A 19536-nucleotide genomic window follows, 5' to 3' on the forward strand; every position below is an offset into this window, starting at 1 on the left:
ATTTAATTGGATTTTTCCATCCTTTCATTTCCTGGCTCCTGGGAATATTTGGATCTCATTTTCCAGAGGTTGGAAATGCTGCTCCAGATCCCGGAGCCTAATTCAAATTTTCAAAAATGCAAATGAGATGCAAATGAGCTGTCGAAATAAATTTCTTTTTTATTGCGGATTTTACAAAAATAAATTAAAAATAAATAAATTAAGCCCCCCCTCCCCCCTCCCTTTCCTTCCTTTCCTGGAATTCCCATGGAATTTGCACTCCAAGGAAAAAAAATCAAAGGAAAAACCATTCCCGAATTTTTCCCTCCTCCAAAATTCCAGAGGTTTTTTTGTTGGTTTTTTGGGAAAGGGATGAAAATTCCCCAGATTTGGGGCTTTTTCCTCTGGGAATTCTCCACTCCAGAGGGAAATGAGATCAAAGCCATTCCCGGGGATTTTTGGGAAAATCCCGTGGGATGAGGGAGGGAGGAGGAGCCGGAGCCTCCTGGAATTCGGGGGTCTCATTTTCCTGGAATTCCCAACGTTCCCAGGGCTCCCTTTTCCTGGGATTTGCCCCAGGATCTCTCCAGGACATTCCAGGCCAGGGCAGGTGGGGGGATTGGGACCCTCCTGCATCCACGTTCCCAAATCTCCTTCCCAAATTCCCAAATCTCCTTCCCTGTTCCCAGATCCCAAAATCCCCAACCCCAAATCTCCATCCCCAATCCAAAATTCCATCTCCAATTCCCAAATCTCCACCCCCATTCCCAAACTCTATCCCTAATCCCAGTTTCCATCCCCAATTCCCAAATTTTCTTTCCCAGTCTCCATCCCTGATCCCACCGGGATTTTTCCCACCCCGGAGTGGGAACACGGAGCTTTTCCCTTTGGGAATCCCGGATTTTCCTGCCCTTATTGCTCTGGAAAATGGCTTCGATTTGGGATCCCAAAAAAAAACCCCAAACCCCAAAATTCCATGGATTCTTCGAAAGAGGAGGGGGGGAAAAAACCCGAAAAAAATTCCAACCTGATTTTTGGGAAGAGGGAACAGGAGGGGGCTTGGGACCACTTCCCCCCCTCCCCCCCTTTTCCCAGCTTTTCCCTCTTTTCCCAGATTTTTCCCTTTGGGAATGGATGTCCTCAAGTGCCACCAACCCCGCGAAGCGAAGCAGGGAAAGGAGGGAGCGCATTCCCAGCATGGATCCCGCTGGAATCCAGGGAATCCCGGGAATCTGGGAAATCCAGGAATTCCTTCCCGCGGCAGCAGCGAAGCGGCTCCCACCCCCTCCCGCATTGTCCCTCCCCGCGTCCCCTCCTTGTCCCGCCCTTTATTGCGACAGAATTCCAGGGAATTCGGAGCTGGAGCCGGGAATGTCCCGCTGGGGTTTGGGATTTGGGAGAAGCGGCACCGGCGGCGGGATCGGGGTTGGGATTTAGTGCAAGAAACGCTGCCCATGCACGGCATTCCCGGGAAATGCGCCCCATTCCCGGCTGGAAAACTCCCGGGAAGGATCTCCGGGATTTGGGATTGGGATCCGCGATTGGGATCCGGGATCCAGGCGGGGGGAGCGGGCGGAGCAGGGTTGAGGCACGGCTGAATCGGGCTCGTCCCGGGGATCCCGGGAATTCCAGGAGCGGGATGTGGCTCCCGGGGATCCAAAGGCTGGAGCGCGGCGTCTCTGGAGGAAACGGAGTGTGGCAGAGTTTGGGATGCTCCAAAAACCGGGATAACTGCCCCCGGTTCCCGTGGAAACGGGGATAACTGCTCCCGGTGAGCCTAGGAAGTTTCAGGATGCTCCAGCCGCACCGGGATGTTCCGGCCGCACCGGGATAACTCGCGCCGTGCCCCCGGTACCGGGATTCGCCGCCCCGCCGCTCTCAGGCCTCCCCCGCCGTCCCCCCGCGGCTCCCGGGGCGGTGGCGGCGGCTCCGCGCGGCGGGGCCGGGGGGACCCGGGGGGGCACGGCCCGGGGGACCGGGGGGACACGGGGGGACACAGCCCAGGGGAGCGGGGGGACACGGCGGGGACACGCAGCACAGAGCACCGGAGCGGAGCGCGGCGCTGGCGGCCCCCGGGCCGGCCCCGCGGGCGAGCGGCGGCGAGAGGCTCCCGACGGCCACGGCCGCGCGCAGCAGGGACCGGGCGGCTCCCGTAGCCGCCGGAACCGCCGGAGCCCCGCTCAGAACCGGGCACCGCCGCCCTCCTGCTCCTCCGCCCGGTTCTCCGGCTCCCCGTGCGCTCGGAGCCCCGCTCAGAGCCGGGCACCGCCGCTCTCCTCCCCCGCCCGGCTCCTCCCGACCCCCCGGAGCCCCCGGTCAGAGCCGGGCACCGCTGCCCTCCTCCTCCGCCCGGTTCTCCGCTTCCTCCCGCGCCCCTTCCTCGTTGAGATGCGACTTCCCGGGCCCCGCGTCCGCCGAGGGCCCCGCGCGGGGCTGCGGGGACGCTCCGGCCGCGCCCCCGTTGGCACCGAGCCCTTCGGACTTGCCGAAATTAAAGAGCTTGCCGGGGTTGAAGGGCTTGGTGGGCGACTGCACCTTCTCGGTGCCCGCGTCCCGCTTAGTCTCGGGCGATTTGAGGAATTTGAAGCTCAGGAACCCCGGCAATTTGTTCTCGCTGCCCGTGGGCGACTGCGGCGACCTGGCGGTGGCGGTGCCGGCCGCGCCGGTGCCCCCGGACAGGAACTTGCCCTGCAGGGGGATGATCTGCTTCAGCTTCATCACGTTGTTGGTGGCCAGCAGCGAGCTGGGCCGCTTGGGTTTGTCGGGGCCGTGCGCGGAGGAGCCGCCGGAGCTTTTCCCCTTGGCCTGGCCCTTGTCGTGCGCCGGGTCCTGCCCGGTGTCCCCGGCCTTGGCGGCCTCGTCGCGGGCGGGGTCGCGGTCGCGGCGCGCCTGGAGCTCGGCGTGGCGCTGCCGCTCCTCCTCCTCGCGCTTGCGGCGCTGCTGCTGCTGGAAATGGTGCTGGGCCTGCCGCTCGTGCTTCTGGGGACAGCGACAGGGGACATCGAGGGGACACCGGCACAGCGAGGGGGCACCAGGACATGGAGGGGACGCTGGGCATGGGGACATCGAGGAGGACACCAGACATGGGAACACAACAGGGGACACATCTAGGGGACATCAGGGACACATTGAGGGGCACATTCAGGGGACGCTGGGCTTGGGGACACTTCAGGGAGGTCACAGGGGCATTTTGGGGAGGCCATCGGCCATGGGGACACCTCTGGGAGCCCAGTGGTGCTGGGGACACCTTGGGGACACCTTGGGGATGCCACCCCAGCAGGACCCACCTTGAAGGCCTCACGGCGCTGGTACTCCAGCTTGGCCATCTCCTCGGCCACCCAGGCGGGAATGTCGGGAATGGCCACCTGGATCACGTACTTGAGGAGCAGGGCGAAGTGCTGGGGACACGGGGACAGGGGGACAGGGGACACGGGGACACACCTCAGTATTCCTGGCACTCCTGAAATCCCATCCTTCCATCCCAAAATCCACCCCTTCCATCCCAAAATTCGGAATTTCCACCCCAAAATCTGGCCCAGTGTCCAGGGAATTAATTAATTAATTGTCCAGGGATCTGAATACCCAAGGCTGTCAGTACCCAAGGCTGTGAGTACCCCAGAATTTGAATACCCAGGGATTTGAGTACCCAGGGATTTCTGGCTCATCCAGCCCAGCACTCACCCAGCCATCCCCACCCTCGGCCATCACCTCCCTGAGCCGTGACCCAGCCTGGGCACCCCAAACCCCACTGAGGTGACCCTGGGGTGACCCCAGCCCCGATTGGGGTGACCCCAGCCCCCATTGGGGTGACCCCGGGGTGCCCCAGCCCCGCTGCCCCCGGTACCTCGAGCACCACGACGCAGACGATGGCGGCCTGGGGGCTGAGCCCCGGGAAGAGGCGCTGCAGCTGCCCGCACTGAGCGATCAGGTAGCAGTTAACCATGATGGCCAGGACGCCCATGGCCTCCATCACCTTCTGCAGGACACGGTTGAGGCATTAATTAAGGGTGGTTTTGGTTAATTTGTTAATTGGTGTGGTGGTTAATGGGAATCACACTGAGCTGATGCTGTCCCTGCTGTCCCCGCTGTGTCCCTTGTCCCACCTGCCAGTAGCCAATGCTGTCCCCATGTCCCCATGTTCCAATGTCCCCATGTCCCCTGTCCCACCTGCCAGTGGCTGATGCTGTCCTTGCTGTCCCCATGTCCCAATGTCCCCTCTGTCCCCCGTCCCACCTGCCAGTGGCCGATGCTGTCCCCATGTCCCCATGTCCCCGCTGTCCCCCGTCCCACCTGCCAGTGGCCGATGCTGGCCACGCGCTGCCCGAAGGGTCTCTGCAGGCCCGTGCAGAGCTTGAAGGCGTCGCTGCGGATCTCCAGGACGTTGTTGAGCAGCGCACAGGCGGCCGCCAGCGGGAAGGCCGAGGAGAACAGCACCACGTAGCCAAACTGGATGAACATCTCCTGGTAGTCCTGGAAGGTGTCCTGAGGGGACAGCGGGGACACCGCACAGGTCACCGGGGGCTCCAGGGTGGCTCTTGGTGGGACACCTCAGGAACGGACACTCTGGGAGGCCACCAGACACAAGGACACCTCAGGGGCCCCATGGGACACCTGGGGAATCCTGATGGCCGCAGGGACACCTCAGAGAGCCCCAGAACACCTTGGGGAACCCAAGAGGTCCAGGGACAAGGGGACAAAGGGGACAGAAGCCACCCACCTCATACTTCTTCATGCAGCTCTCCACCTCAGCCTGGGTCAGCTGCGTGGAGTAATCCTCCTCGGGGGGGTCGATCCACGAGGCGCGGTTGCGCTTCCTCCCTTCCTCCTCGCCCTCCTCCTCCTCCCTCCTCCTCCTCCTCGCCAGCACCGCCGGCTCCGCCGCCCTGCCGGGGCTGCCGGGCTGCGCTTCGGCCTCCTCCTCCTCCTCGCAGAGCTCGAACACGGCCGCGGGGTCCATGCCCTTCTCCACCATGGTGGGGCTGCCCTCCTCCAGGAAGGGCTCGTCCTCGGTGCCGGCGGGCTCGGCGCGGCGCTCGGCGCGCTCGATGAAGCTCACCTTCTTCAGCTTCAGCCCGCAGTCCAGCGCGCTCTCCTCCTCCGAGTCCGAGCCGCGCCGCTCTTCCTCCGCTGCCGCCTCCTCCTCCTCCTCCTCGGGCACGCCGCAGCCGCCGTTCAGGCATTTCTTCTCGCCGCGCTCCGCAGGGCCGTGCGGGGGCGGCCGCGGGGCGAGCAGGCGGAGCAGGGCCCGCCCGAGCTCCCGCAGGCTCCGCACGCTCAGCTCGCCGCGCCGGAGCCGCCGGTACAGGTGCGGCTGCGACACCTCCCGCACGTTCTGCAGGAACTGCCGCGTGATCAGCAGCGTGGCCAGCATCTGCGGGGACACGCGGGACGCGGCGTCACCTCCCCACGCCAATGGCCGGGGAATGTCCCCACGGCCTGGCCCCGCGGGGCTCCTGGCGCTCCTGTGCTGTCCCTGCTCCTGATGTCCCCACGGTGTCCCTGCTCTTCTTGTGGTGTCCCTGCTCCTCCCTGTTGTCCCTACAATGTCCCTGCTCCCCTTGTGGTGTCTCTGCTTCCCTTGTGCTGTCCCCGCTCCTGATGTCCCCGCAGTGTCCCTGCTCTTCTTGCGGTCTCCTCGCGCTGTCCCTGATCCTCTCTGCTGTCCCCGTGGTGTCCCCACCCCTCTGTGTCACCCCCCACAGTGTCCCCTCTGCTGTGACCCCCGCCCACCGCTGACACCCCCATGGGGCGGGGCCGCAGCAGTGCCACCGCCACCCTGAGTGGGCTGGGGACACCTGTGTCCCCTGAGTGTCCCCTGGGAGCCCCCTGGCTGTCCCCTGAGTGTCCCCTGGGTGTCCCCTGGGAGCCCCCTGGATGTCCCCTGGATGTCCCCTGAGTGTCCCCTGGATGTCCCCTGGATGTCCCCTGAGTGTCGCCTAGGTGTCCCCTGGGTGTCCCCTGGATGTCCCCTGGGTGTCCCCTGAGTGTCCCCTGGGTGTCCCCTGGGTGTCCCCTGGGTGTGCCCTGGGTGTCCCCTGGGTCCCCTGCGTGTCCCCGCGCTCCTACTTTGGATACTCCCAGGGTCCAGCAAAAGCGCAGGAGGCGCCTGAGGAAGATGAGGGACAGGTGGAGGTGGAGGAGGATGGAGGGGAGCAGAGCCTCCCGGAGCTGCCGCGCGAGGCTCTGCGACAGGGACAGGATGAGCAGGAGCTGCGGAAGGGACACAAAAGGGACACAAAAGGGACAACACGGCGACACCACACAGGGACAGAGACACGCCGTGAGCCGCGCTGGGCGGGGACACAGGCGGGGACAGCGGAGGGATGCGGTGGTGGTAGAGGCGGTGGAGGGGTGTTGGGGACACTGTGGGGACATCAGCCCCGCTGGCAGGGTCCCCTCACCTCCTTGAGGCGCTCCATGTCCTTGAGGTAGAATCCGATGTAGAAAAGGCTCAGGTAGGAATTGACGAACTGGAACTGGCGGTGACAGCAGGGTGGCACCTCGGTCACCTCGGTGTCCCCTCAGCGCTGGCTGAGACCTTTTGCTTCCCTCCGTGTCCCCTCTGTGACATCTCCAGCCCCAGCTGTCACCTCTGCCGCTGCCAGGACCCCTCCGGTCCCCTCTGTCCCTCCTGGACCTCTCTGGTCCCCTCTGTCCCTCACCAAGAGCCACTGGGACCCCCCAGTGCCCTCTGTCCCCTCTGTCCCCTCAGCAAGAGCTGCCAGGACCTCTCCAGTCCCTCCCACTCCCCCGTGTCCCTGATCCTGGCCCCCTCCAGTCCCCCGGTGACTCCTCCGTGCCCCCATGTCCCTGTGTGCCCCCATGTCCCCCATGTCCCCAATGTCTCCAATGTCCCCGTGCCCCCATGTCCCCCCATGTTCCCATGTTCCCTCATGTTCCCACGTCCCCCAGTGTCCCCAATGTCCCCGTGTCCCAGTCTCCCCTCAGTGTCACCCCAGTGTCCCTGTGTCCCCGTGTCCCCTCACCAGGACCATTTTGATGATGAGGTGTTTCTCGTAGGCGCTCTGCAGCCGATAATTCTCTGCAGGGCACAGGGTGAGTCAGGGGGGCCCGGGGGTCCCAGGGCCACCCCAGGGCCACCCCAGGGTCCCCAGCGCACCCATGTCATTGAGCCACAAGGCCACTTTCTTGTAGAGCTCGTCACAGGTGGTGACAATGACAGCCAGGATGATTTTGGGCAGGAAGCGAAGGACGCGCGGCAGCTCCTGGATGCTGAGCACCAACTCCTGTGGGGACAGGGACAAGGTGGGGACAGGGATGGCACAGGGAGACAATCAGGGCCAGGATCAGGACCGGAGCAGGACCAGGAGCAGGAGCAGCACCAGCAGCAGGAGCAGTGCCACTGTCACTGTCCCCAGGGCCGGTGCCACACCTGGAGCTGGAAGCAGCCGAGCATGAGGAGGAAGACGACGGTGAGGCAGGCCAGGCAGACGGGGAGGCTGACGAGGCTCTGGAACAGGAGGCGCTTCCAGGGTGGGTAATAGAACTCCTCAGCGCTGGTCACCGGGCTGATCCGCTTGGTGCCCTGTGGGCACGGCCCGTGGCACACACAGGGGACAGGGACAGTGACACGGAGCCATGGCACACCCACGGGGACAGGGACAGGGACCCACAGGGCACTCACAGGGACAGGGACAGGAACAGGGACAGGGAGACATGGGGCACCCATGGGGACAGGGACAGGAACCCATGGGCACCCACAGGGACAGGGACAGGGACAGGGACAGGGACAGGGACAGGGAGACATGGGGCACCCACGGGCACAGGGACAGGAACCCATGGGGCACTCACAGGGACAGGGACAGGAACAGGAACAGGGACAGGGAGACATGGGGCACCCATGGGGACAGGGACAGGGACCCATGGGGCACTCACAGGGACAGGGACAGGAACAGGGACAGGAACAGGGAGACATGGGGCACCCACGAGGACAGGGACAGGAACCCCTGGGCACCCACAGGGACAGGGACCCCACAGCACCAGGGACCCACAGCCCATGGCACACACAGGGACAGGGACCCCACAGATCCCGGCACCCCACAGCTCCTGGCACCCCACAGATCCAGAGACCCCTGATGGGACCCTGGGGCTGGTGGCTGAGCCCCCCTCAGGATGGGATCTGGGGGCCTTCCTGAGGAATGGGATACCCCAAAAGGGATGGGATCCCCCAAGGAATGGGACCCCCAGAAGGGACAGGACCCCAAGGAATGGGGCCCCAGAAGGGAGGGGACCCTGTGCTGGTGTCTGACCCGGAACTGGGGCCGCGGCTCCTCCAGGGACTCTGCGGGGGTGTCCAGCGTCCCCCACTTGTAGGCGAACTCGGCGCCGCGGCGCTTCCACTCCTCCAGGAACAGCGTGGCCCAGATGACGTTGAAGATGGCAAAGACCACGCAGGAGATGTCCTGGCTGGTCTGGGGGACAGACGGCACCAACTGCACCGGGGTTGGTCCCCTCCCCGCCCCCACAGCCCCCAAATGCAGCCCTGGGGCGTTGGGAGTTCCCCCAGCCCCGAGGGAATGGATGGGGTGGGGCATTGAGGGAAAAGGAGGAAGGAATCCATCAGGGATGGGGGCAAAACCCCACAAGGAGGGATGGAAAACCTCAAGGAAGGATGGAAACCCTCAAGAAGAGTTGGTAAACCCCAAGGAGGGATGAAAACCCTTAAAAGAGTGTGGAAACCCTCACAGAAGGATGGGAACCCCAAGTGGGGATGCAAACCCCCCAGGAAGGTTGGGAAGCCCCCAGAGTGGCCCCAGAGTGGCCCCAGAGGCTCCACCTGGTCGCTGTCGGTGAAGGTGTAGAGGATGGAGCCGAACACGGCCGGGTACACCATGGCCGAGGTGTAGAAGCCCAGCCAGGCGAAGTACATGGCGATCTTCACCCCAAAATAGTCACAGATGTCATCTGGGCAGGACACAGGGGACATCAGTGGGGCCGGGACCCCAAAACTCCACTGGAGTCACCCCAAAGCTCACTGAAGGGCTAGGGCCCTACAAACCCTCCTGAGGTGACCCCAAACCCTCCGAGCCCCACAAAGCGCCCCCGGTCTCACCGAGGGGCTGCGCCTCGCACACCGCCTGCACCCAGGACTTCATCAGGCGCTTGAGGATCCTCTGCTCGTGCAGCGGGAACAGCTGCTGGATCACCCCCCGTGCGGCCAGCTCCGGGACTGCCACGGGGACACGGCGTCAGCGACAGCGGGGACACGGGGACACGGCCCGGGGTCCCCACTGCCGCCCCGAGGGGCCCTGGGGGGGAGGGAGTAGGGATGGGGACAGTGGGGACAGCTCTGTGCCCACCAGGATCCTACAGACCCCGCCCAGGGATGGGGACAATGGGGACAGGGGGTCATGGACAGTGGGGACACGGCCCGGGATCCCCACTGCCACTCCGTGTGGGGTGGTGGGGCTGGCACAGGGACAATGGGGACGGTGGCACGTGGGAGCTCCGTGCCACAGGGCCAGTGCCACCAGGTGCCACCAGGTGCCACACGTGGCAGTGTCAGCAGCGTCACTGGCTGCCATGGCACTGTCACCGGGTGCCATGGCAGTGTCACCAGGTGCCACACTCACTGATGGGCTGGCCCTCCAGGAAGTGGATGTTGTGCAGGGACTCGCCCTGCTTGGCCCGCAGGTTCTCCAGCCAATAGCGGATGATGCTCTGCCTCTCCTGCGGGGGACACGCTGCCATTGGCCCTGGCCTGTCCCTGTCCCCAGTGCCAGGGGTGCCTGTATCCTCACCCAGCCTCCCCAGATCCCCATGTCCTGTATCCCCATATCCCTGGATTCCCGTTGTTCTGTACCCACTATCCCTGTGCCCCACATCCGGGTATCCCATATCCCCTTATCCCACATCCCGTACCCCCACACCCCGTTCCCCACACCCCGTCCCCACCTGGGAGCTGAAGAAGCCGAGCTCGTTGTCGATGTTCTCGTAGATGAAATCCTCCTCGCAGGAGAAGCCGCGGGTGCCGCCCCCGAACTCCGCCTTCACCGGCTTGCGCAGCCCCAGCTCGTCCGCCCCGCGCAGCAAGCTGGGGGCAGCGTGGGGACAGTGTTGGGACAGTGCTGGGGACATGCTGGAGACATGCTGGGGACGGGCACGCACCTCTCGTAGGTGGCGGTGAGGAAGAAGGCGTAGACGCGCGTGTGCCGGTGGTGCCGCACCTGCACGATCAGCTCGGGGATGCCCAGGCGGATGTGGTTCAGCAGCCACAGCAGCGTGTGGTCATCCGTGCTGTCTGCGGGGACAGCGCTGTGTGTCCTGCCCCGTGTCACCGGCCCGGTGCCCATCCTGCCACGTGTCCCTCATCCCTGTTCCGGTGCCCCTCCATCCCTGTGTCCCTCACCCCACTCCTGATCCTGCCATGTGTCCCTATCCCAGTCCTCATCCCTCCAGGTGTCCCTCATCCCTGTCCCCATCCTGTCACGTGTCCCTGTCCCGGTCCCCATCCATCCACACATTCCCTACCCCTTCCCACGTCCCCACCCCTCCCTGCATCCCCAATACTGCCCCATCCCACGTCCCACCCCAATCCCACACCCCCAATCTCCCAATCCCCCAATTCCCCATCCCCTCTGCCCCCTCCCAGGCTCTTCCTACCATCCCCACCCGCTCCTGCCCCGGCTATCCCGGTTTTCCTGGCCACATCCCAATCCTGGTTTTCCCGATCACATCTCGATCCCGGTTTTCCCGGCCCCGCCCCAATCCCGGTTTTCCTGGCCACATCCCGATCCCAGTTTTCCCAGTCCCACCCCGCCCCTATCCCGGTTTCCCCGGTTTCCCGGCCCGTTCCTACCCGGGAATGTCATCAGCACGTCGCAGTTCTCCGTGGGCACCGTTTTCATCCAGGCCTTGTGGGACATGATGTAGCGCCCGGCCTGGAGCAGCCGCTTCCCGAAGAGTTTATCTGCGGGGGGAGGCCGGGCAGGGATCAGCCCCCGCGGGCAGCGGATCCCAGAGCGCCCCGGAGCCCCGGGCTGGCACCAGGACGCGTCCCCGCCTGTCCCCAGCCCGGCCGCGGCACGGGGCACGGCGGTGCCACCGCCCTGGCATCGGGTTTCTCCTGCGGCAGCTCCCCAAATCGGCCCCGACAGCTGCGGGGAGGAGCCGCCAGCGCGCCCCGCCACCCCCGGCCGTGCCCAATGTCGCGGGGCGTCCCCTCGGAGCGTCCCCAAGGGCTCTCACCTCCTTCCGGAGCCCGGGCACGGAAAAGCGCAGGAAAAACGGGGATGGGGAAAAGCAGCCGGTCTCCATGGAAACCGCGCCGCCGCGCCGGGCTGCGGTGGGGACGGTCCCCAAAGCACCCCCGGGTGCGGTGGCACCGAGGGGACACGGCCGCAGCCCCGCCCCGGGGTGGCCGCGCCGCTGGGACGCACTGTCCCCGTGCCCGGTGTCCCCAAAGCGCCGCCCGGGGAGGGTGGGGACGGGGAGGGATCCCAAAAATCCACCCGGCGGTGGCAGGGAGGGAGGGAGACGGTGGGGACCCCGCTTGTCGCTTCCCTGCCTGTGTCCCCTCGCGCCTCAGTGTCCCCTCCTCGGTCCGGGATGTGGCGGCGCCCCGGGGCTGGGAAGGGCTCGGGGTGCCGGAAACCGCCCGGGAAAACAGGAAATGCCAGAGCTGATGATGCCAGGAAGGCACCCCAAAACCGGGCACCTCTGTGGGACCCCCAAACCCCGGAGCCTCTGTGGGACCTCTCCAAACCCGGGAATCTCTGCTGGGACCCCTCCCCAAACCCGGGCACCTCTGTGGGACCCCCAAACCCGGGAACCTCTGCTGGGACCCCCCAAACTCTGCGCCCTGACGGGCTCTGAAAGGCTCCGCTGTCCCCGAGCCGAGGGTGGCACTTGAGGACGGCGCCAGGATGCCACCCCCGCTGTGGCACCGGTCCGGCAGGCTGGGCACGGCCGTGTCCTGCCCTGGGGTGCGGGGGTGCCAGGCTGTGGGGGTAAGGGGGTGCCAGGGTTTGGGGGTAATGGGGTGTCAGGCTGCTGGGCGATTGAGGTTTAGGGGTGCTCGGGTATTGGGGTGCCAGGGCGTTGGGGGGCTGGGGTGCTCGGGTGTGGGGATGTTGGGGTATTGGGGTGCTGTGGGTATTAGGGGTCTGGGATGTTGGGGTGTTGGGATGCCAGGGTATCAAGTTATTGGGTGCCAGGGTGCTGAGGTGTTGGGGTGACAGATTTTTGAGGTGCCAGGCTGTTCGGGTGTTGGGGTGTCTGGGTGTTGGGGTGTCTGGGTGTTGGGGTGCCAGGCGGTTGATGTTTCTGGGTGCAGGGGTACCAGGGTGTTACAGTGCAGGGCTCTTGGGGTGACAGGGATGGGATGCCAGGGTGTCAGGGTGCTGGGGTGCAGGGGTGCCCGAGTGCCAGGGTGTTGGTGTATCAGGATGCCAAGGTGCCAGGGTGTTGGGGTGCCTGGGTGTTGGGGTATCAGGATGCAGGGGTGCTGGGGGGCTGAGGTATTGGGGTACCAGGGTGTTGGGGCGTCAGGCTTTGGGGATGTTGGGGTACCAGGGTGTTGGGGTACAGGTGCATGGTGGTGCGGTGCAGAGGTAGCTGGGTGTTGGGGTATTGGGGTGCCAGACTCTCAGGGTGCCAGTGTTTTAGGGTGCCCGTGTTTTAGGGTGCCAGGCCATGGGGATATCTGGCTGCAGGGCTATCAGTGTGCCCGGTGGGCACGGGGCACTGGCGGCGGTGGCCGTGCCACCCTGGCCGGGCGGCCGGGTGACGCCGGCAGGCTGAGCTCACCCACCCTGCATTATTTATGTCCTGCCCGCAGCGGTGCCACCCGGCGCGGGCGGCGGCTGCGGGGCCACTGCCACCCGCGTGGGGCAGTGCCCACCCCGGGGGCACAGACCCAGGCCGGGGGGGCTCTCCGTGCCCAAGCTCATGGAAAAGGGGGGTCCCCAGGCAGGCTGAGCTTGGGGGGTGACCGCCACCCTCACCCCGCTGTCCCCGCGGCCCCTCCCGACACGCGGTGCCACCACCGAGGTGGCCCCGAGGGCTCGGCGGGGCCGGCGCGCCGTGTGCCACCCCCCGGGTCCCCCCGCTTGTCCCCGTTTGTCGCCGGCCGTGCCGCTCACCTTGGCTCCCGGGCTAAGGTCACCGGAGCTGCGGCGTGGCGGGCACCGAGCGGTGTCCCGGGGGGCACGAAGTGGGTCACCCACCGCCGGCAGGAGCCCCGCTCGGTGCCGCAGCTGCCACCAGGCCCCGCCAGCTCCCCCCCCGCCGCGGGGACCCCGATCCGGGGATGTCACCTGGCCCCGCGCCACGCGGGGGAGGGGACCCCAAGGCCGGCGTGGGGACAGCGACACAAAGGCTGCGAGCTGCGCCACCCCCCTGTCGTGCTGGGGGGGGCACGGGCCTGGCAAGGGGGGGTGGCGGGGGCAAAACGCCTTCCCGGGGTGGGGGGGACACGGGGGGTGTCACCGGTAGGGGGGGGGACACGGCGTCGGCTGCCAGCGCCATCCCGGGGGGGCTCGGGGCTGTCCGGAATGGGGGGAAAGGTGACAAAAAACCCTCCGAGAGACACAGAACCCCCCCGCAATGAGGCGGGACCCGCCCGGGCGGGGGGGCTCGGAGCCGTGCCGGTACCGGGGGAATGCTCAGAGCTCCGGTACCGGCAGCCCCGACCCCCCCACCGCCTCCCGGCCCGCATCCGCAGCGAGCCGCATCCCGGCCCCCCCCCGTGCCCCCGGTTCCCCGTACCCAGCACTCCGGTGGGCGCCGCCGGTTCCGCTCGCTCCTCCGCGGCCGGGCCCCGCCGGGGCCGCTCTCCGTCCTGCGCCGCGGCCGCCGCCGCTTCGGGCATGGTGCGGGGCTCGGCGGCGGCGGCGGGGCCGGTGCATGGGGCCGCCGGGGCCGCCGGGGCCGCCGCTGCCGCCGCCGCTGCGGCCGGGAGGAGGGACAAAGGCGGCCGCGGCGGAGCGGAGCGCGGAGCCGCCGCCGCTCCCGGTACGCTCCGGTTGGCCGCGGCTCACGGCCACGCGTGTCCGGCCGCGCCCCGCGGGGGGGTCCCGGGGGGAGCGCGGGGGGCGGCTCGGAACGGGGGTGGCACCGGTGGCGCCCCCGCGGTGTCCCCGGTGTGCCCCGAGGTGTCCCCCCGTCACCTCCCCACATCGCCCCCCTCGCCGTGCTCGGCCTGTCCCCAGCGGTGTCCCCAGGTGCCACCGCCCCGTGCCCCCGGTGCCCCCCCGTGCCCCATCAGTGCCCCCCCCGCCCGGTGAGGCGGCTCCCGGTAACTCGAGCGGGGCGAGCGCTGCCTGGTGACATTTGGGGTGACCCCAACCCCCCCCCAGAGCGGCCGCCCCAGCGCGGGGGATCCCCCCAAAGTCCCACAAAGCCCCCCAGAGCCCCCCCAAAGCCACTCCAAACCGGGGCTCCCGCCCAGCCCGGCCGCTCGGAGCCCCCCGGGATGCGGGACTTGGGCCCGGTGCCAGCCCGGCTGCCCGGTGCCACCGGGAGATGTCCCCGAGCTGTCACCTCGGCTGGCACGGGGGGGGCGGGAGCCGCTGCCAGGCCCGGGACTGGGGGGGCACGGGGGGGACACGGGGTCACCGGGGCCGTGCGGGCTGTCCCAGTCCATCCCAGTCCATCCCAGTCCATCCCAGTCCATCCGTGCCTGTATCCCCCCTGGAAGACAAGCCCAGATTTTGGGAATTGGAACAGCGACAGGACTAATAATAATAATAATAATAATAATAATGATGGTGATGATGATGATATCTAATTAACAACAGTAACAATAATATCTAATTAATAATAATATAAATAATAAAATATACACTATCTAAATTATTATTATCATTACCATTATCATTATCATTACCATTATCATTATCGTTATCATTATTTAACTACAAGAAGAAGTAAAATATATTGGTTTAATCTACAAGATGGCGAGAAGACAAGTCAAAGGTTAAAACCAAGCAAAAAAATGTCTAAATGCAAAGAAATATTTTAAGCTAAACTCTTATAAATCTGCATGAGCCTCTGTAATGGAGTCTATAGAAAATACGGTTTAAGTTAAATAAATATACATATATTTTATATATTTTTATATTTATATAAAAATTATATATATTTAATACAAAACCACTACTATACTATATTAATTATATATTATTTATATACATAGAATATATTAAATACATATTATTTATTTGCACAAAACTATATATTCAATATATTCAATATATTTATATTTATATTTATATTTATATTTATATTTATATTTATATTTATATTTATATTTATATTTATATTTATATTTGTATTTATGTTAATTTAACTTAAAACATGTTCTCTACAGACTGATCCTTTACAGGGCGTACCTGCAAATTCATATCAATAAATAGAAATAAAAATTAATTAATTAAAAATATAAAAATAGAAATATCAAGCAAATAGCCAAGCACCCCAGCGCCGGATTTTATCTCTTAATAAAATTTATAAATTTTTAGATTTTCTTTCAATATAAATAGATATCAAATCTTATAATAATTTAAATAATGTTTCTCACTGGGACCAGGCGGAACCGCGGGGTTCGCGCGGCTTCACCAGGGTGCCGTGATCTTCGCGTACTAACCAATCAGAAACCGTGTTTCACCGTTAGCCCCGCCCCTCAACGTGTCTTGACCAATAGCGCGCGTTAATGGGCGGGGGCGCTGAGGCCGGTGCGGCGGCTTTGCAAGTTATTAGCCAATCAGAAGCAGAATTACCGTTATGACCTAGCCCTCTCGGTAGGTTTGACCAATGGCGTGCGGTGGTGGGCGGGGCCAGGCGGGCGCGGGGAGGGCAGCGATGGCGCTGAGCGGGGCCATGAGGGCGGCGAGGGGCAGGTGAGGGGACAGGGGGGGTCAGAGGGACAGAGGGGATAGAGAGACAGAGGGGGACACGGAGGGGACACGGGGACAGGGAGGACACCGCTGGTGCCTGTGGGATGCGCGGGTACGGGAGTGGGTGAGCCGGGGTTTGGGCGTACCTGGGGAGGGGGCACACGTGCAGAAGGGTCCCAGGTGGGGAGGGGTCTCACCTGGAAAAGGGGGTGCATGGGGAGGGGTCTCACCTGGGGAGGGAACACCTGAGGTCAGCACACACCTGGGGAGGGGTCTCATCCCCACGGGGCTGGGGACACGGGGGTCGCGCCCCCTCCGTGCCCACCGGGGGTGCCCATAATGCCCCCCCATCCCCCAGGTGTGCGCGGGCACTGAGCTCGGCGGTGCCACCCGCGGCGGGCACAGGTGCCACCCGGGGCACAGGTGACACCAGAGGCACAGGTGCCACCCGGGGCACAGGTGACACCATCTTCGCGCTGTCCTCGGCGCCGGGGCGCTGCGGCGTGGCCGTGATCCGGGCCAGCGGGCCGGGCAGCGGGGCCGCCCTGCGCAGCCTCACCGGGACCCCCGAGCCCCCGCCCCGGGTCATGGCCCTGCGGCGCATCCGGGACCCCCAGACCGCCGAGAGCCTGGACAGGGGGCTCGTGGTGTGGTTCCCAGGTGGGGACATAGGTCTGGGGACATGGGGCTGAGGTCGGGGGGTATGAATTGGGGTTTGGGGACACAGATGTGGGGTTGGGGACACGGGGTAGGGGTCGGGGGGCATGAACTGGGGTTTGGGGACACGGGGTGGGGTTTTGGGGGCGGGGGTTGGCAGCCGGGGTGCCCACCCAGCCCCGTGTGCCCGCAGGGCCGCACAGCTTCACCGGGGAGGACTGCGCCGAGCTGCACGTGCACGGGGGGCGCGCCGTGGTCAGCGGGGTGCTGCGGGCCCTGGGTGAGCCCTGATCCCAACCTGACCCTATTCCAGCCCTTCCCCATCCTATGCCATCTCTCCCGCCCCTTTCCCAGCCCTCCTGGTGCTTTCCCTCTTCCCCTTTGGATGCCGGGTGATCCTCCCCGTCCCTCCTCCCCCTTCGCTCTGGGATCTCAAGGATTCGGCTCGATCATCCCGTGTCCCATTTCTCCCTGTACCCTTTCCCCTTTCCTTTGGGATCCCGGAGGTTCCTCCTGCTCCCCCACCCCATTTCCCGGGCTCCCCTCCATCCCACCATGCCCGGTGTCCCCCCAGGCCGTTTGCCGGGGCTGCGTCCGGCCGAGCCGGGCGAGTTCACCCGCCGGGCGTTTGCCCACGGCAAGCTGGACCTGACGGCGGCCGAGGGGCTGCGGGACCTCATCGGGGCCGAGACGGAGGCGCAGCGGCGCCAGGCGCTCCGGCAGATGGAGGGCGACCTGGGCCGGCTCTACCAGCGCTGGAGCCACGCCCTCACCCAGGTGGGGCTCACCTGCGGGGCCGCCCATCCCTTCCCAGTGGCCACCCAGCCCTCCCGGGTACCACCCAGCCCTCCCCAGTGGCCACCGAGCCCTCCCCGGTGGCCGGCAGCTCGGGGCTGATTCCCATCCCAATGGCAGGCACTCGCCCACCTGGAGGCCTACATCGACTTCAGCGAGGATGACAACGTGGAGGAAGAGGTTCTGACCCAAGGTGAGCCCCTGCTGTCCCCATGTCATGGCTGTGTCCCCATGGTGGCACACTGGGAATGGGGACAAGAGGGGGCTTGTCCCATCCTGCCACTCCAGGTCCCTGTTTGTCCCCATGACTGGGACTTGGGGTCTTCTGCCCCGTTTTTTTATCCCAAATTTAGGGGTCAGGACTCAGGGTCTGTTCCAGTGTTTTATCCCAGATTTCAGGCTTAGGACCTGGGCTCTCTCCTGGTGTTTTTCCCCAGTCTGGGGCTCGGCCCCGCTGTCCCCAGCCGGGCTGTCCCTGCAGTGTCCCTGCTGTGTCCCCGCCGTGTCCCCAGCCGGGCTGACCCCTCCGTGTCCCCGCAGTTCGTGTCACCGTGCGGGCGCTGCTGCAGGAGCTCCGGGGCCACCTGCGGGACGGGCGCCGGGGGGAGCTGCTGCGGGAGGGGGTCCGGGCCGTCATCGCCGGCCCCCCCAACGTGGGCAAGAGCAGCCTGCTCAACCTGCTCTGTGAGTGGGGCTCGGCGAAAAGGGAGCGTTCCGGACCTCCAGAGGGAGCCATTCCCACCGTGCCCAGGCCATCGTGTCACCCACGGGCACGGAGGGGTTGGGATCATTCCCAGATCCCCCTGGAGCTTTCCCGCTGTCCCCAGGTCGGCGCCCGGCCGCCATCGTGTCCCCCACGGCGGGCACCACGCGGGACGTGCTGGAGGTGGCCCTGGACATCGGGGGGTACCCGCTGGTGCTCAGTGACACCGCGGGGCTGCGCCAGGCCACCGACCCCGTGGAGCGCGAGGGGGTGGCCCGGGCGCGCGACCGGTGAGCTCTGGGGACTTTGGGGAGGCTTTTGGGGGGTCCCCACAGCTCAGCCCAGAAGGTGACATCGCCCTGTGTGTGTCCCCAGGTTGTGCCAGGCTGACCTGGTGCTGGCAGTGCTGGATGCCACCTCGGTGTCACCCACGCCGGTGGCTCTGGAGGCGGCGCTGGCGGCGCTGGAGCCGCCCCTGGGCACCCCCTGCGTGCTGGTGCTCAACAAGGCTGACCTGCTGGGGGGGCACAGGGGGTCCCCGAGTGCCACCGGTGCCCAGGGACAGGGACCACCTGCCACCCTGCTGTCCTGCAAGACGGGTGAGGGGCTGGAGGCGCTGCTGGAGCTGCTGACACAGCAGCTGGCACAGCTGTGAGTCCGGGGGGATCCCAAACCCTCGTCCTGGTTTCTGGGGCTGGCTGATTGCCCTTTCCCTGGCTGGTCCCCCTTTCTCTGGCTAATCCCCTTTTCCTTTCCTGATCCCCTTTCCCTGCCTGATCCTTTTTCCATGCCCTATGTCCTTTCCATGCCTGATCCCTTTCCCATGCCCAATCCCTTTCCCATTCCTTATCCCATTTCCCTGCCCAATCCCCTTTCCCATTTCCGATCTGGTTTTACATTCCTGATCCCCTTTCCATGCCTGATCCCTTTCCCGTTTCCCATCCCCTTCCCCATTCCCGATCCCCTTTTCCATTCCCGTTTCCAATCCCTTTCCCAATCCCTTTCCCGATCCCATTCCCTTTCCCGTTTCCAATCCCCATTCCCAATCCCCATTCCCAATCCCCATTCCCAATCCCTTTCCTGATCCTGTTCCCAATCCCCATCCCCATTCCCAATCCCCATTCCCAATCCCTTTCCCGATCCCATTCCCTTTCCCGTTACCCAATCCCCATTTCCATTCCCAATCCCCATTCCCAATCCCCATTCCCAATCCCTTTCCCGATCCCGTTCCCAATCCCCATTCCCAATCCTGTTCCCAATCCCTTTTCCAGGTGCGGGGATCCCCTCCTGGGCTCTCCCAGCCTGACTCAGAGCAGGCACAGCCGCCACCTCGGGGCGTGCGCGGCGGCCCTGGAGCGCTTTGGGGACCTTGGGGACAGCGGGGACCTGGCGGTGGCGGCCGAGCAACTGCGGGTGGCGCGTCGGGAGCTGGGCAGGATCACCGGGCACGTGGGCGCCGAGGACATCCTGGATATCATTTTTAGGGATTTTTGTGTCGGGAAGTGACGGTGGCACTCCATGGGATGGGATGTCACCGGGATTAAA

General features: G+C 64.7%; 2 protein-coding genes across 4 annotated transcripts; one reads left to right on the plus strand and one right to left on the minus strand.

The window, feature by feature from the left end:
- Nucleotides 1-2093: 2093 nt before the first annotated feature.
- Nucleotides 2094-13785, minus strand: ANO8 (anoctamin 8). Of its 2 annotated transcripts, none has more exons than XM_058040805.1 (17): nt 13708-13785; nt 10799-10909; nt 10108-10240; nt 9895-10033; nt 9573-9669; nt 9053-9169; nt 8777-8904; nt 8250-8411; nt 7373-7525; nt 7100-7226; nt 6966-7021; nt 6381-6455; nt 4697-5350; nt 4270-4461; nt 3824-3955; nt 3267-3377; nt 2094-2958 (listed from the first exon to the last, which is right to left on the minus strand). In XM_058040805.1, the coding sequence occupies exons 2-17, from the start codon at nt 10863-10865 to the stop codon at nt 2296-2298; spliced, it is 3006 nt and encodes a 1001-aa protein (XP_057896788.1). In that variant the 5' UTR covers nt 10866-10909; nt 13708-13785; the 3' UTR covers nt 2094-2295. The 2 variants fall into 2 exon arrangements, with proteins under 2 accessions (XP_057896788.1, XP_057896787.1); XM_058040804.1 differs by lacking the exon at nt 13708-13785 and adding an exon at nt 13083-13149 and having other exon boundaries at nt 8250-8432.
- A 2010-nt stretch (nt 13786-15795) lies between these two features.
- On the plus strand, nt 15796-19536 carry GTPBP3 (GTP binding protein 3, mitochondrial). Of its 2 annotated transcripts, none has more exons than XM_058040909.1 (9): nt 15796-15839; nt 16195-16496; nt 16687-16773; nt 17068-17270; nt 17409-17481; nt 17829-17972; nt 18116-18281; nt 18367-18642; nt 19263-19536. In XM_058040909.1, exons 1-9 carry the CDS (start codon nt 15802-15804, stop codon nt 19495-19497), a joined length of 1524 nt encoding a protein of 507 aa, XP_057896892.1. In that variant the 5' UTR covers nt 15796-15801; the 3' UTR covers nt 19498-19536. The 2 variants fall into 2 exon arrangements, with proteins under 2 accessions (XP_057896892.1, XP_057896893.1); XM_058040910.1 differs by having other exon boundaries at nt 18367-18590; nt 19263-19387.

The sequence above is a fragment of the Melospiza georgiana genome, chromosome 26 (assembly GCF_028018845.1).
Source record: "Melospiza georgiana isolate bMelGeo1 chromosome 26, bMelGeo1.pri, whole genome shotgun sequence".
NCBI classification, from domain to species: domain Eukaryota; kingdom Metazoa; phylum Chordata; class Aves; order Passeriformes; family Passerellidae; genus Melospiza; species Melospiza georgiana.